Source organism: Alternaria metachromatica (genome assembly GCF_023757995.1).
Source record: "Alternaria metachromatica strain BMP 0045 chromosome Unknown scaffold_3, whole genome shotgun sequence".
NCBI lineage: Eukaryota > Fungi > Ascomycota > Dothideomycetes > Pleosporales > Pleosporaceae > Alternaria > Alternaria metachromatica.
Window position 1 is genome coordinate 441,388 of NW_026055494.1, and position 16,128 is coordinate 457,515.

Consider the following 16,128-nt stretch of genomic DNA (forward strand, 5'->3'; position numbering starts at 1 on the left):
TGGAACGGATGTGGTAATGGCAATGGTGGAGGTGATGACGGACGTAATGACAGTCACATTGGTACTCGGGCTTTCTGTAGTTGTCGACGGGCGTGGAATGTATGAGCTTCTGGGTCCAGTGGAGTTGCTACTGGCAGTGGAGGTCAAAGATGGCATTGAAGATCCTGGCGCGGTACCCGTACCCCAAGTAGATGAAGCTGTACCAGTACTGTTGCCATAAGGTGCGGAAGACTCATGTGGCGGCAAAGATGGGTAGTATCCTGTTCCGGATGACTGAGGTCCAGTCGAAAGAGGGATGCTCATGGAAGAAGAGCTGCTGCCCCAGCTGCTCGCTGTAGCTTCGGTCGACGTATCTCCAGAGAAAGTTTCACTGAGCAATGGATTAGTTAAGCGAGCAATTATATTCAGGACTGATCACAACTCACGATGTCGAGGGAACAATAACCGACGTGATAACAACGACACTAGTGTAGACGACTGTAGAGGGACCTGGCGATGTAGAGTTTGCAGTTGACGAAGACGTTGGAACTGGAGGCGTCCAAGTAGACAGCGAGACGCCGGTGCCGCTGGAGAAGGTGGACGACGCACTTCCGCCGGTGCTGCTTAAACTTGGGTAAGGAGGAGAGTATGGTGGTGGTGGTGCATACTGCCGAGGCCGTACATGCTGTGGGAAGTTCACTAATTCAGAATATTAACTCACGTGCTTAGATTTCAGAGAGCGTGACGATTGGTACGTTGACGGAAGAAGTGTGTACATCCAACAGCAGATACGATGGGGAGACTTACATGGCATCCGCTCAGCTGCAGTGAGCGATAGGAAAGCCGCGAACGGAGTGAAGGTACTGAGCTTCATGGTTGTTATGTGAGTCGCAAGACACACCTGTTCCAAGAGATGAAGAAAGAAACGAGTGTTGAGGGGAAGTAATGAGAGGATGTGTCGAACAGACAACTACAGCTGGACGGCTTGAGCCTCGATTGACTGGAGACAATGACCTTATATGTGATGATCTACGTTCCACCGCGACAATATCATGACACGATACTGCTACAGCCGTACGGCCGCAGTGAAATACTCGGTTAGCTCCACTATGGGCATGCAGCACGGCATCATGCTTGTATCGATGGTATCCGATTCTTTGAATGATGACAACGTCTACGATGAAGACGGCTAGTTTGAAAATCATGACTTCTATGCGCTTGATGCTGAACGTGTTGGGCTCCGTCTCTTGACTGCGAGAGTTTGGAGTAGCGGCTGCCTCTGAGAAAGGCATGCACCGCTTCGATAGGCCATAATGGCTTCAGTCGATGCATAGCAGCCCGCATACGAGGTAGCTGGTGTATGCATTTAAATTGCCAGTGCAACAATCCGCTAATATCTTGAGTCTAACCCAAGAAAGGAATCACGGGAGGGTAAACGACGGACGGATAGCAACATGACACTGCAGCGCAGCGATCACCGCTGGTAGTACAGAAGGCGAAGGAAGAAATTCGCGAATGACGAAGTGACCCAGCGCACTGTTGTTGAGACTGAATGAATTGATACAGTCACTTCTCTAGGCATGGTGTTGTTGCGAGCCAATGGACTCGAGTAACTCGACACTGAAGAAGCGTACCCAGTGTCGCAACGCTCGACCGACCTCGTATTCCCAGGCATCCAATAGGTAATACAAAGGTTTGCAGTGCCACACCGCCTTAGTAATTCCTTATGATGTCGTTTGCCAATCATAAGGTTGCGTGCACTTTTGGAGGGATGCATGACCTCCGGGGCTATGTGCGGTCGGCAACATGTCTGAACAATCGGTCTTTAGCCATCTTCATCTGGCTCGATGCATGAGCCATATGCGAATCCTACTGTCTCTCCAAAATGTCGGACGCGATCGGACTGCGATACCGGCCTCGATTCTGGGCACAGTCCCTGACGTTTTTGGGTCCAGCCAGCCGCATGTACCAGGGTACAATACAAGAGCCTGCTCGGGGAACGCGACAAATGGACCATGGATGACTCGACATCAGGGATCGGACTATGTTATTCGTATGGCCGGCAGATGGAGGGTTCTATCACTAGCTAGATGCACAGATGCAGGAACCAGACTCACGCTCAGGGTGCTGCGTTTCACAAGCAACCGCAGTAGGACGACGCGACTGATGCAGAAAGCCGTTAGAACGTCCCGACGGCACAGGGATCTCGATGCAGAGGAAACAGGAACCGAACATAGACAGCGGTGCAGACCAGCTAGGCTGGGTATGCCGTGGAAGCGGTATGGATCTGTTGGAAGATCGGAGGACGGCAGTGTCCATTGGTACTGTTCACGACGCTAGCGCGGCTGCAGTAGCATCACGTGAGCCAGCCCAGCAGGGCCACCTCCATCATCCACGGATGAGTTTGATAAGTCTAGACGCACCCATGTGAACTCATCGCTCACAAGAAGGTGATTTGTTACGTAGCAGAAGAGGTGCGCGCAACCGCACTCCGGAACTAGTGCATGCTACGCTCCCTACGACGGGCCCAGCCGCTTACTACCGAGTAGGAAGTACAAGTTGGAAGGCCTAACCCTCCCTGGTTGTGTATCATCCCCAGTTCGGGGTACTGAACCCTGAAGACCTGATCAAGCAACGGTCCGCGAGCCAGGACACCATTGGGCTCTCGTAATAGCAGTTTGGGCCGCGAGTGGCAGCATAGATGTTGTGATAAGCATCACTTGCACATGAGGTTACCGGAGATCGGAAGGACTATTGCATACGGAAAATGACCGTTACAATTATATATTATACAGGAACACTTCAAATCGAAGGATTACTGGGAGAGGAGATCGCTATGTGGGCAACAACACCCTCAAGCGCCTGAAGAAGGATGGTTGTTGCATCCTATGTGTGGGTCTTCTCTTCACCGACAGGAAGACTCCTTGCAACGCCTTCAGTCGTAACCTCGTAAACGACACTGTACAAAAGGTATCATGTGCGTGTGAAACCAGAACCGTTACCCAAAGACGTAGCAAAGTATCGAAGAGCTTAGACGGACAGGATCCTAGAAGGATCGTACAAAGGACCTTGGTCCACAAAGACAAAAAAACAAGATAAAAATGGCGAAAATGATACCTAATCCCAGTTGACGAGGCTGTTACCATTGTCGTGGTCATTGGCGGATTGGTCGTCAAACGACTGTTGGAAATCGCCGCCAGGGAAATCGAAAAAGGCACTGTATTCACCAGTACCAGGCGTCAAAAACGAATCGTTGGAATAAAAGCCATCAGAAATAGCACTGGGTACCGACGGCGACGTGGTACCAGAAACAGGCTCAGTCTTCAAGTTTAGACCAGATGACAATGTTTGAGCCGAGCCACTAGCATGCTCAGACATGCTACTGGCGTTAGCTGTCCGACCAACCTTGTTGGGGTTGTAGGTGTAGGTCGGAGCAAAAGGCTGAGGAAGGTTATCGCTGCCTGCCATGAAGACTGCAGTGCGTGGGTCGTTCTGATCCAGGACAGATCCAAGGAACTGCTGAGACTCGGGTGGCATAGACAGAGTCAAAGGATTGGTGTTGAGCGCCTGCGAGCTGTATGGGTAGTTCGTAGGGCTATAAGAATAGGAGGAAGGCGAATTAGGATCACTCTGCACAGGTGCGGCCTCATGCACGGAAGCTGCGTTGGGCGAAGCGCTCTGTGGCGAAGATGACTGACGGTGCTGGAGCGAATGGGTAGTAGGCGAACGCGATAACGAAGGACGCGTTTGTCGCTCTACTGTCTGGTTTTGCTGTTGAAAAGCTTGCGGCGGTAAAGACAGTCTTCGGTTGAGCTCAGTCTGTGGCGTCGTGAGACCTGCACTCGCCGGCTGAGCTGATGGGTCAAAGTGCGATGCGCCCTGGGGCAGTTGAATAGAAAGAGCGCGCTGGTGAGAGTGAGTGCGTTGAGGAATCTGGTAAGGTGACTGTCTGTATCCCTGTTGCGGCTGAGCGGTGGTCGGGCTGAAGGATTGCGCTTGCTGGAAACCCTGTGGAGACGCGGGGGCGAACTGCTGAGGCGGGAGCATTGACGGGTTCAGCCAGTTGTTCGGCTGTGCAAATTGAGCGCCATTGGCCGGATACTGCGGACCATACTGCTGGAACGCCGCGCCTTGGTTCTGGTACTGGGACATGAACATGTTCCTGACGCCATGCTGGGTCGCAATGTAGTCATGGAGCTTCTTGTTGAACATGACCGAAGTGGTTTGAAGATGAGCGTTTAGGCGCTGGTACTGGGTAGGCAGATCATCATCCTCCTCTTCGTACATCTCCTCATTGATAACATCCTGCTCGGTCACGCGAAGAGCACGGCCCGTGCGCTTCTTGTGAATCTCAGAAGCTCTACGAGCAGATTCAATGCGAGCCTCCAGGCTGCGGTCACTGCGGCGCGAGGCAGCAATGTAGGCACTGTTGGGCATCAGAATTGGTTGCGTGCGGAGTAAGAAGAGACGACTAACCGCTCCTGGTTCTCTTCATGAGTGCGCTCGGTCTTGACCGGTCTGGCCGAGGTGAAGGTTCGACGTTCGGCAGGCATGGCGAGGTCCAAGCAACAGATGGGAGTCAACGTGCGGTGTGGCGAAGTGTGTGTGTGGGCGAGGGTGGGGTAGCTGACAGATAGCGATGTCAGCACAACAACGGAAGGCTGATTGGTACAGTTCGAGGGGTACGTCTAGCAACGACTTCGACTGTGAAGAATAATGGAAGAAGGAGAAAGTGCGAGGAGCGGGCGGGCAAAGTATGTAAACGGAGAGGGGAAAAGTGGCGACTGTCCACGCGGGTGCGGATGTGCTGGGCGGAGCAGGCCTAAAGATGGGCCGAAAAACAACGGAGCTAGAAAGACGCTCACGTACCGCGACGACAGGGTTCGGACAGCACCCAGCTAGATTCAGATACGCGACAAGTGACGTGAGGCACAGAAGCAACGGCCAAAGTTGGCCGCGTGTCCCAAAGCGGCAGAAGATGGGAGTGCAAGTGGGAACTGGCGCTGGGGGTGGCAGCGATCGAGGGCTGAGGGGCGTGTGAGTGGCTGCAATGCGCACAAATCTCTGTTGCGGGCCGGGGGAGGGCAGGCCAGGATGCTCAAGTGGCGGAGCCTAGCGGACGAAGACTGGGTATTTCGATGCTGGTAAACCGTTTGTGCATCGACGCTTGCACACGAGATCGATCGTCGCGACGTGGCTTGGGGGGGTGAAGCAGCAGGCAGCGGATTGGGAGCAGGACGGGTGCGTTACGTCGAGGGCTTGCCTAGCATATGTTATAGCCACAAGGGAAGAAGCAATTGCGGTCTTCTGGAATTTGACCACACAATTAACCACAGGCAGCGGCAGGGTAGCACGCCAGAAGCCAGCAGTTCCCAGCAGTCCCCGCAGCGCCTGCGAGCGACATGCAGCCAATGGCACCACTGGGCCGCAGCGGCAGCATGTCCGGCGTGCTCTGACGGCCAGTCGGCGACGTGTGTGGAGTAGGGGAGAAGGTTCGGCTTAGCTCTGTGCCAGGCTCAATAGCTGCATATTACCCTCGGCACCCGCAAGCCAGCCCAGCATCAGGACAACACCACGCCCGCGGCTTGGCCAACTGGCGATCGAGGGCGCTAGCATCTCTGTGGCACTTCCCGCCGATAAACGAGACGCGTGTGTGTGGTCGACGACGGGGAAGAGCCCACCTGCATCGCATCAACATCATACCACAGCTGTGCCAGTTTCTAGCTGCCCCGGATTAGGCCTCGTTGTCGCTGGGCTGACTAACGTGGTCGTTCTGGCTCAATGGCTCTTACGTTGGCGACGTTTACAGCGTACCTGACTACTGCTGCCAATTCCCAATTACTAACAGCCTGCTATTTTGGCTGAACCGGGGACGCTCAGCCAGACGTGCGCCGGCTATTGTGCGTAAATCAATCGCGATCGCGGCAGCGCAGCGGCTTCCGCATACTGCTCAACCAAACGCGAACGCACATGCTCTCGTTAGGTGGTCGGCGCTATGGAGACGCAGCCGTCGGGCTACCGTTGGCTTGTTCCCGTCTCCTGCCCAGACGGTGCTGGAGCGAGCCTAATCCTGCGCTTACACTCGAACGGAAAACTTCGCGACGAATAACCGTCAACTACCCAACGCCATGGCTACCCCCCCAAACAACAAGACTGAGCTTCACACAGCCCTATCTCCCGCCATGCGACAAGGTCAAAACCGCTGGTTTCACAGTGCTGCACACATCTCATGGCAGCCGATCGCTTGAGCTCAGGAACAAGGAAGCCCTGTTCAAGCAAAGAAAACCTGAGATACGCGAAGGCCATATCGGGAATAGCTCCGATCTGATCGCATCTCCCACGCAAACTCGGAGCCCTGAAGCGCCCTGAGGGCTTCGCTGGCCGCGTCCAGGACGTGCGCGCCGATCTCTCGATACAAACATGTCGCCGACTCGCTGGGCCACGACTTATCCCTCTGCTGACATCTCCTTACTACGGCTTTTGTACCAGCGGGAAGCCATGCGCCAGAGGAAGGGACGGTGCTCTGTCAATACCACGGCCAGTGCAGCTCCATCGTTGTCCAGAGGTCGATGCCACTATTGGCAACATGGGAAATTGACCCTTATTGTTTGTGTTTCGAGTATTTGTCACTATGGCATTGTCCTAAGCTCCGGCCGTCCGCCGACGTCACACGGCATTGGTTCTTCCTTCTATCGCTCCTGCCCCGCCGCAAGTGCCCACTGCCAGATCGCCGGGGCCTCTAGTGCCGGCCTGTCAAAGTATCAGCCAGTCAAAGCCCGATGATCCCTGCGTCCTTGCTAGGCTTCAGATTCAGATCTGAGATGAAATATCTCCGTCTGCCGTGCATCCACACGGCTTTCCGTGCAACAAGGGAGCCAACAGGCAGGCCGAAAAGCGTACAGCGGCCACATTCAGGTGCATGAGGTCTGCTTCCCTTCCAGCTGAGCTCCGCGCGCTCTGAGCCCAATGGTGTTTGACATCATTGGAATTCACGACGTGTACTGCAGGGCTGTGGGTTGACCATGGTAATGGTACCCCGCTACGTGTGCTCACATCACACGGTTGACCAACTCCTTTTCTGACCAGTCCAGGTGCACCTTATCCTTTGAGGAGCAACCCAATACTTTGAGATCGCTGTGAAGTGTGTCGGGCTCCACATTGCTACACCTACCCGTAGTACAACGCTGCGCGTCAAACTCAGGTCACAGTGACGTTGCGTACATTCCGCTCTATGCCTACCCATAACTACATGGATAGGAATCCTGAGTGGGTGCACACGGCTTGAGATCAGCGCGTACCTAGCTGCATGATCTTGCATCCGAGCCGGCTACGGTATCCTTTGCGGTATCCTGAACACGCTTCGTCTCACAGCGGCGCTGTGTTCCCGCAAGTCAGTAGCTTACTGACTACTCAAACTTCCGCAGCCTCTTCAACTATCCTGCATGCCTTCCATTGACATCATTGGGCAAGGCGAGTTGAACCGAACATGGTGTTCGATGTCCCACCCCACTCCAATGCGGCAAGTGGAGCGCATACGTCGTCCGACAGCCCCATGTCAGATTGCCCTTCAATCTCCTTGCCTGTTTGCCGTTTGGCAGCTCTATCGTCATTTACCAAGTCTACATGAAACGCAGACGCCACCGCATGTACCAAGGTGGCCCTAAGACTGAGTACTTCTAGTTCCAGAACGTTCAACTTCATTCCACAGAGAAGCAATTCGGGTGTTTCGCATGCGCGCTGTAGCCGTGGCGCGCACGCCAATCTGCCCCGGCTCACAATGCTGCCTGGTGTCATGAACCAGGCAATCTTTCTATCCTCAATTTGGAAGGTCTGAGCGATTCAACCCCAGGAGTACAAATATGACTACCAAATTACACAACACCTGGGTATGGAGCTTCTGTATGACGCCCCGCGGGCCCTAATGCACGGTCGCCGGTTGAACTCGCTTGCATGCATGTCTCGGCGATACTCCGCCAGACCAATCAGATGTCCTCGTTCCCAAACCCCCTCCTCAAAGCGCTCGTTCCTTCTTGTCCGTATCCTACACGGTGCTGGGGTTCTACTTGAGGTCAAGTTGACGCGGGTGCGCTCGATCTGCTGCATTAGCTTGCCATGTATACGGTGGGCTGGCGTGTAGCAAGCCTCTTCGAAACAACTGGCTGATAGCACATCGGAGAGAACCCTCTCGAGATCTTCGGTTCAAAATCAGAAAATGCGCAATAGATCCATCCAGGCCCATCACACCCGCATTTCATACCGATACCAACGACCGCTGTCCTGCGAGCGCCTGAACCGTCGTTCAAGCGCGGGTTCGCAACGTCGCGAGATATTCTCTGGCGTGGAGCTCGCGGTCAATTTCATGTTAAGATCGGCAGCACAGCCCCAATTTCGGGGTTAAGCATGCTGCATCTCCATTTCATCAGCAGCTGCCTCTGGGCCTTCTAGGAATGCGTTCGCTTGCACGAGCGGTCTGCACTGCGCTGTGCGTTATGTGAGCAGTGGCTAGCTAAAGGCAGATGCGGTGAGGAGTGTTCAACGTTGCACACCCACTTTATCTCGATCCATGTTTTGTGTGGCTCGGATTGCGGTATTCTTTAATAGACCATTTCAAACCGTTCCAAGGTTGTTTTCTGTCGCAATACTCTCGTCCCGCACATTGCCGCTGTCTGCAGTGCCATCCCTTCTGGCAGCAATGCAAGGGCACCATATGCAGGTGAGCAGACTGCTCCAGGCGTGCGGATAATTTGGGTAAATAGCGTCAGGCTTAAAAGGGTCCAGCGGAACATTGCTTCTTACCTCCTCTGAGCAGCACCGCATACATAGGCGAGTGTAAACATCTGGGCCTTACAGCTCACTACACGCTACGACACCGCCCGTCCAAGCTACTAACCTCGCTTCCTACGAAGCCAATGACCATTGCGAATATTCTCAAAGCACAGCATAAGCAAGTAAGCAGCATCGTATGCACCTCGTATCAGGCCGCGCAGTAAGCTCGGATTCCGACGTCCGACGTAACAGCAACAACGTGGCGACAGTTTGCTCTCTGGCGTTCTACTCCTACGCCCGCAGGATAGGATGCAGGATGGAAAAGACGGCACGCATCTGGATTTCACAAGAAGCTGGGTAATGCCCGAACAGGGCTACACGAGGTGCAGCCACGTTTAGCGTTGGCCCATCATATCGAAGCGGAGGAAACTTACTGTGTAGGCACTGCTAGCATCGGCCGTCTTCCGTAGAGATCCAGTCGAACCACGGCTCTGTACGTTTGCGACTGCATTGAGTTTCCAGGAACATCCAATAGGCAGAAAACATCGGCCATTTCTCCGCTCATGGGAATGTAATCCAGCATGCGGCACAGCGATAAAGTTGCAGCAGCCTCGCGACAATAACTGCCACTCGGAGGTCACTCTTGCGCGACGAGTGGCGACGGAGTACGGATCCCCACGCGTCTTTGTCCAACGTGGCCAGCTAGCTGGATTCTTCTCCTGTTTACAGCAAATCCATCTTCCAAAGAGCACTCGACCAAATGTCTTGATGCCCGGATGTGGATGGAAGGATGGAAACTAGGTTGATCGTAATGAAACCTAGTCCATTCCATTCCGCAACAATCGCGTCCCATGTTACAAGACAGTCAAGTTCGAACGAAGCTTGAATTCGTTACCACAGTCACAAACTCCTGCGCGCAAGGTAAGATCGGAAAAGTAGGAACTCACATTGGGCTTGCCCTCTTCTACTCTTGATGCTTGTATTGCTTTCGAACGTCGCCGCTTGTTTCCATTGTCGCCTATTTGGTCTTCCAATCATCATTTCTCTCCTCTTTTCAATGATCTTGTTGTCAGGAAGTCACGCGCGTTACCTGTGGCATCAGACAACATCGCAGGTGAAGGCATTCGATCATTGATCGAGTATCATACCCAAGCGCAGCGCACACCATCAGCAGCGTTCATGTCGAGTCGGAAGTCAGCTTTCAATGTGATATTCGGGGTCGCTGCCAATCCGCATCCAGACTGAAGTTGGGAAGTTGACGGGGAGGTACTTTCCAGATTCTCGAGTTCACATCCACCAGCATGCGGATGATATGTGTAACTAATTGGATCCAAGTTTACGTCTGCAAACCTCTACTTGTTATCTGTTTCCTGTATGTTTCCCTTCAATATATCTTCGAAGAGATTTCGTTAGTACCTTACACCTAAGTATCGTTCTTGACCTCGCGCATACTTTCAAGTCCCAATGTGCGCGAACTGTTCCTCTCTTTGCGATACGAACCACAACAAACGTCGTCCGGGTTACCAATCGCAACCTCTGCTGGGTCTTCGATGCCGTCTCAAAGCGGAAAGAGCAAACAAACTCCAGCCTGGGACCTCACTGTCGGCCACCCGCCTACGTCACCATCCTGTGCTTGTCCATAGTCACATTTCTAGCATCTGTCCGTCGTACATGATCAAAATCGCTGAGAAGGCTAGTCGCATTTGCGCCACGGCACCCATGGTCTGTATGGGCGAGGTGGTGCCACGAAGGTGCCTTCCTGGGCACGCGCAGAGCACAACAACGACGCACGCTCTCGCCCCACAATCGCGCCTTCACTTTCACTTTTGCTCCTGCCAATCCGTCCTCTGCTTGTCGCCTGCCGCCGGAGCTAATTTCCGCCGTGCCTGCAAACGCTGCTCGCACGTCATATAAACAACTTTTCTGTGTCCACCTCCGTGTCTTCTGCTTCTCTCACGACACTCACCCCAAAGCTTCATCATCTCTGCAACTGCATCAATCCAACACGAACATACTTCACTTCATCCCCACCACCAATCAGATTACCGCTATCAACATGTTCGGCTACAAGATCTTCGCTGTCGCTGCGCTTGCGCTGGCTGTCGTCGCCACTGACCGTGAGTACATGCTTCAGGCTTAGCTGCAAAGCTGCTTGGATACCTCTACATGGCATCGGGCACACGATCTAACATCTCTTGCAGCTGTCTGCGCTCTCGCTGCCACCGTGACTGTTACTGTCACCCAGTGCGTCCCCGAGCCCGGCAAGCCGTCGTCTGAGCCAGTCCCCGCTCTGTCAGATGTCTCCTCTACCCCCGCTATGTCGGCTGTCTCCTCGACTCCCGCTTTGTCGGCTGTATCCTCTACTCAAGACGGCGGAGCGCCTGTACCTACCACTACTAGCGTTATCCTGCCTCCCCCAGGACGACCAGTTCCCACCACCAACGTCCCCGATGACGAGCCTTCCAGTGCTACTACTACGACTGACGGGGGTCCCTCATCCTCAGGTCGCCCTGGTGAGCCCACAACCACTGCCGTCGAAACTGCTGGCGCCGCTCTCGCAACGCCTGTCGTCGGTATGGGCTCGCTCGTCGCCATGGGTGCTGCAGCCCTGGCTATCATGGCCTAGGCCCGTTCACACAAGGTCCACGTGCTATATTGAGCAGGGGTGTCGCGCTACACGTCGCGTTCTCAGTCGAAGTCGTTAGTGCAAGGCCTAGTATCCATGGGGCTCTCTCTTATTGTCTTGATCATTCTCTCAAGACCCAGATACCCCCATTCATGATTTGGTATTAATGTATTGGCGGCTTATCATCGGCATGGGGTGTCATCACTCGTCGAAAAGCTGCCCCATGGTATTGCATGTTCATAGCCTTCCACGAGTCTAATAAAAATACTGACATCGTCATTACTCTTGCTTCCGTACCATGCTTGCTTTGATGACCATGCCGTGTGAAGTGGCTCTCACACCGCGCTTGGCTTCCACTCCTCGAGCTACCACGGATGACTGAGTTGATACCTTGTTGCTCGAGAGTCAATGAAGCCCTGCTTGCCTATCAGAGTGCCCCTCGTTGTTGATTTCGGGCACTGAGAAGGGCAGTGATGAATATCCTACCGAGGACGGACAGTACGTTCATGTGGATCGTTAATACTGGCTAGAATGAAGGCATGATGAGACTGAGTACGGTTCTGATGGAGTGCACATGAATATCAACAGAAAGACATATCAAGGGCGGGGAAAGCGAAAACAGGGAACAAGCATAAATATACTCTGAGATATCTTCTAATGATAGTAAGAATCCCTCAATTAGAGAACGCATCATGCTAATATATATCGCTCGTTCCTCCCACTGGAAGACCACTCAAACGAAGTACTATCCCGTTTGTTTATACTTCGTCCTCAACTCGTCGATCTCGCGTTGGAACTTTTCCATATCGTCGAGGATGTTACTTGAGTCGCTCCTTCCCTCGCCCTCCTTCCCACCAGCCATGTTTTCATCGAGACCTAGCTTCTTCTCGCTCTCTTCCATTGGCGAGTATAAGGCATATTCGTTCCCACCTTTCTCGTCTGCAGGCGCGTATTCCCTTCTCAATGAGCTTTCGCTGGCTACGCTCGTCCGTCTGTGCTCTGTACTTGTACGGCGGTACTCCGTGCTTGTCCGTCGGCTTTCTGTGGGGGACGAAGAGGGTATCTGAGGTCTTTGCTGATCAAGGCTTGAGCGATTCGATCGGCGTCTTGGTGGAGGCGGAGGTGGCGGCATATTGCTTCCTGTGCTTTCTCCAGATACGTTTCGCTGGGTATTGCGATTGGACGATATGGATGAGGCGCGGTGCACACTCGGCGCGGGTGACGAAGGTTGGGATTCTAGAGTGCTCCGGCGGGATGAAGGGGGTTCTGGAACAGATCTCGGCGTTCGACCCGAACTTGAACGCTGTGGCAGTTCGGTGCTAGAAGAGTTCGCGCTTGAGTTGCCTATGTTTGCGAGTCGTGCGCCGTGTCGTGAAGGTGGAGGACGTGGTGGTGACTTTGCTCCAAACGGGTCGACGTTACTTGGAACTGGGCTTTGTATGGGGTCAACCGAGTGCTGAGATGATATCGTAAGGTTTGAACTGCTCCGCGATCTATTGCCTGTTGTCGTCGTCGTCTTGAGCTGACTCTGCCTACGGGCCAATGGCACGGGCGGAGGTGCCTTCTTTTGTCTATTTGTGCCTTCCGAAGGCGGTGAAGGCAGGTCTTGTGCTGGTGGGGTTGGTTGGGATTGTAGCGGGGTGGTATCTTGCGTGCTGATATGGGATGACTGCGGCGCAGCAACGGGAGTTGGGGGGAGCGGCTTGTTTGTATCCGAACTGTCTGTCCGTCTGATAGCCGGCGGTGGTGTTGGCTCTGTGGCTGCAAAGCTCTCGAAGGACACTGTCTGTGGCTGTCTCTGCGTAACGAGCTTTCCGTGTCGATGCTTGGGGGCAGGTGGGGGCTTCTTTTTGCCCTTCTTCACCTCGGAGACTAGCCCCATGCTCTCGTCCTCTTCCGAGTCAGCCATATCGACCGATGTACGTGGCGAGTCAGCGTGGGATTCTTGTATGGGCTCGAATAGCGATTGCCGGGAGACTGAGGAGGTATCCGTGCTACTACTGGTCTCGAATTGCGCGCCTGCGACGGGTTGTGATGCGCTCGTAGACTGCTGAGGCGGACCGGATGGTCGCGGAGTAGCCTTTCCGGTCAGGAGTAGGTTCTTGAAGCTCTCCACATCCAAGGAAGCTCTGCTGTTGCCTAGCATCGGTCTTCCCGTGTTCGTCCGCTCCTCCTCGCTCTCTTTGTCTTGGGGTTCTAACGAGGCCAGTGTTCTCGAGAATGGATTCGCTGGTACGTTACCCGGCGATTGCATCGCCAGCGGCTCGCCAAAGGTTGATCTCGGGTTTGGGGACGCGTCCGCTATTGCCATGGCGTCTTTCCCGACAACTTGGGCATTGGCTTCGCCCGCTGTGACAGAGTTGTTGACAAAGCCGGCGGGTGTTACGGGAGGCGGTGGGCTTGCAGGCCGACCTTGGCTCGATCGCCGGGCCATAAGCTCGTTCAAGGTCGCATCTGAGTCGTCAAAGATGGGCGGTGGAATCGTAGTAGTGGGCGAGAGAATGCGGACAGACTTCTTGGTCTTGCCAGTCGACGGCGGGGCGGCGTCTTCGAGCACTGTAAGACAATTACTCCTTGAATGCCAGCAGACGCAGAAAGGCAAGGCGAGGGAATACCATGGTCGCTGTCCTCCCTGCGCGCTCCAAGCACACTGCTATCCGTGTTGATGAAGGAAGTCTGCGGGACGGGCGCGGGCTGACGGGGAGCTTGAGAAAGGCGGAAGGGGTTTCCGGACGACATGATGGGTGCTAAAAACAATGCATTATTCTATGTACATGGAAGGGGCGCGAGAGAAGCGGTGAGATGGTGCCGCGCAAGAAATGCTGTTGCTGATAGTCGGCTCTGCGACGTGATCATCGCCGATATGCAGGTGCTGGCGATCCGGCGCGGGACAGCGAACAGCCCCCACCATCGTACCTCGTACACCATGACGGCCCAATGAACCTCTGCTATCCATAAGGCACAATTTCGCCAACGAATTCTGTGGCCCTGTGTGTTCTAGGGCTCCCGTTTCAATATTCGCTGTCTGGTACAGGATTTCAACACTTCCTTACACTGTTTAGTAAACGCGTGGGCATCTTGCAGCGGCCTACCGCGGCTATCTATGTAAGGGTCTATCTCCACGGTACGCTAATCGACATACACATGCCACCCTGCCTGGCAGTCAAACCACTTGCGCGCCAAGTTCCCTCCACTCTCTGTCGGTTGGCTGAAAGCAACTCGAGCTTTCTCAATGTGCAGCCCATAGATGAAGTCGGATCGTGCGATATCCAGCAGCCTAGTCGCGATGCCTTTCTTTCTATGTTGATTCGACGTCCATATTCGTGATATGCCCAAGGCCACCGGATCTGAATCGGTGCTGATAGAAATAGAAGAGCTATGGGGCGCGACAGCATCTCCTTGCTCCTGTTCGGGCGAACTGGTGGGGTCCAACACCTTATAGGCCTCCCATATTCGCTCTACCAAACATGCTCCTACACACTTATTCCCTCGAATGTATAAATATATCTTGAATCGATCGACGAGTGCCACGTTGGCTGGGTTCTTCGCCGAGGGCCGTGGTTTCGGTACAGGCGTAGTCCGTTCTGTTTCGTCTGCCTGGGCTGTCCGACTCGTCTGTCCCCAAAGCTCGTCGTCTGATATGGGAACAGCAGCAAGCTCTGTGTTCACAACCTTCAAAACATCACTCGCCCGGTTGCGCATCGCCAATGTATCCTTGCGTCCAACTACAGCGATGAAGCTCCCATCACCACTCCATATCTGGTTCTTCCTAAAGCGCTCCACGACTGGCTTGGTGAAGTCGACACCCCCAAGGTTCATCGCATGAAACTTCTTGTGTAGCGCCGCGTCTTCGGCATTCGACGGTATGTACTGCATTCCACATGTCTTGCATGTTTTACGCGTCTCTGAAGCCAGGTCTAACTGCATCTGTACCATCTGCTTCTTTTTCGGTGCTGGCTTCGGTGGGCTTTGCGCATTGTGACTCCGTTCTGTAAGGGGTTCTTTGGCGGGCGTGCTCGGCTTGAGTTGCTTTTTGAATATGGAGAAGACTGGTCGCCGTTTTTGAACGGGTGGAGGGGAGCTGCGCGGTGCTGGCGACGATGGTGGACTAGACCGAGGCGGTTCGTCTGAGAAGACTGCGGGCGAGTCTTTGGGGCTGGACGGAGGAGCGGTGGAGCTTTCACGCTCGCATTCGAGAGATGAAATTACAATCGTAGGAGCAGTATCCAAAGAGGTCAAGGTCGTCGTTTCGGTACTTTCGATTGTGGTCTCGACGCGTCTTCGTTTGGTAGGCGGTTCTTCATCGTAGAGTTGACGCTTCGTGTGTCGCGAATAGGTTCTGACAACCTTTCTGCAATTATGTTAGACATGCGACATATCTTCAATTGGATCGGCTTACTTTGCTCCGAAGGACGACATTACGGCGCTGTTGGCAAGCGTCGTAGGAACTGCGAGTGCTGGACCGCCCACGCGACAGACGCGTGTTAGCGCGCTGCGCTAGTGCCCGCCCATATGCACGACGTCACGCCTCGTCCTCTCACATGTCACCTGGTCAGTCCCAAGCATCGTGTTCAAGGATATACTTCACAGTCATCAAGTCTTTGCGCGTCCTTTAAATACGGCGATACACTTGCATTGTTCTGGACTCATCAAATGGGCGAGTGTCGCTAGATCAGGCCACCGGTCGATATCCCAGCAGGGAAGGTGCGTTTGCTTCGTGCTGACTAGCCTTATCATGGTCACTCAAAGGGCATCTA

General features: G+C 54.0%; 4 protein-coding genes across 4 annotated transcripts; 1 reads left to right on the plus strand and 3 right to left on the minus strand.

Annotated features, from left to right (window-relative positions):
* Positions 1–3,096: 3,096 nt before the first annotated feature.
* J4E83_001800 (uncharacterized protein) lies at positions 3,097–4,532 on the minus strand (the record flags this gene model as incomplete). Its single annotated transcript, XM_049328753.1, has 2 exons — positions 3,097–4,405; positions 4,456–4,532. 2 exons carry the CDS (start codon positions 4,530–4,532, stop codon positions 3,097–3,099), a joined length of 1,386 nt encoding a protein of 461 aa, XP_049191725.1.
* A 6,269-nt stretch (positions 4,533–10,801) lies between these two features.
* On the plus strand, positions 10,802–11,371 carry J4E83_001801 (uncharacterized protein; the record flags this gene model as incomplete). The annotated part of the gene is made up of 2 exons (XM_049328754.1): positions 10,802–10,862; positions 10,947–11,371. The coding sequence occupies 2 exons, from the start codon at positions 10,802–10,804 to the stop codon at positions 11,369–11,371; spliced, it is 486 nt and encodes a 161-aa protein (XP_049191726.1).
* Positions 11,372–12,116: 745 nt separating this feature from the next.
* On the minus strand, positions 12,117–14,110 carry J4E83_001802 (uncharacterized protein; the record flags this gene model as incomplete). The annotated part of the gene is made up of 2 exons (XM_049328755.1): positions 12,117–13,944; positions 14,106–14,110. The coding sequence occupies 2 exons, from the start codon at positions 14,108–14,110 to the stop codon at positions 12,117–12,119; spliced, it is 1,833 nt and encodes a 610-aa protein (XP_049191727.1).
* Positions 14,111–14,500: 390 nt separating this feature from the next.
* On the minus strand, positions 14,501–15,790 carry J4E83_001803 (uncharacterized protein; the record flags this gene model as incomplete). The annotated part of the gene is made up of 2 exons (XM_049328756.1): positions 14,501–15,722; positions 15,786–15,790. 2 exons carry the CDS (start codon positions 15,788–15,790, stop codon positions 14,501–14,503), a joined length of 1,227 nt encoding a protein of 408 aa, XP_049191728.1.
* Between the last annotated feature and the right edge of the window lie 338 nt (positions 15,791–16,128).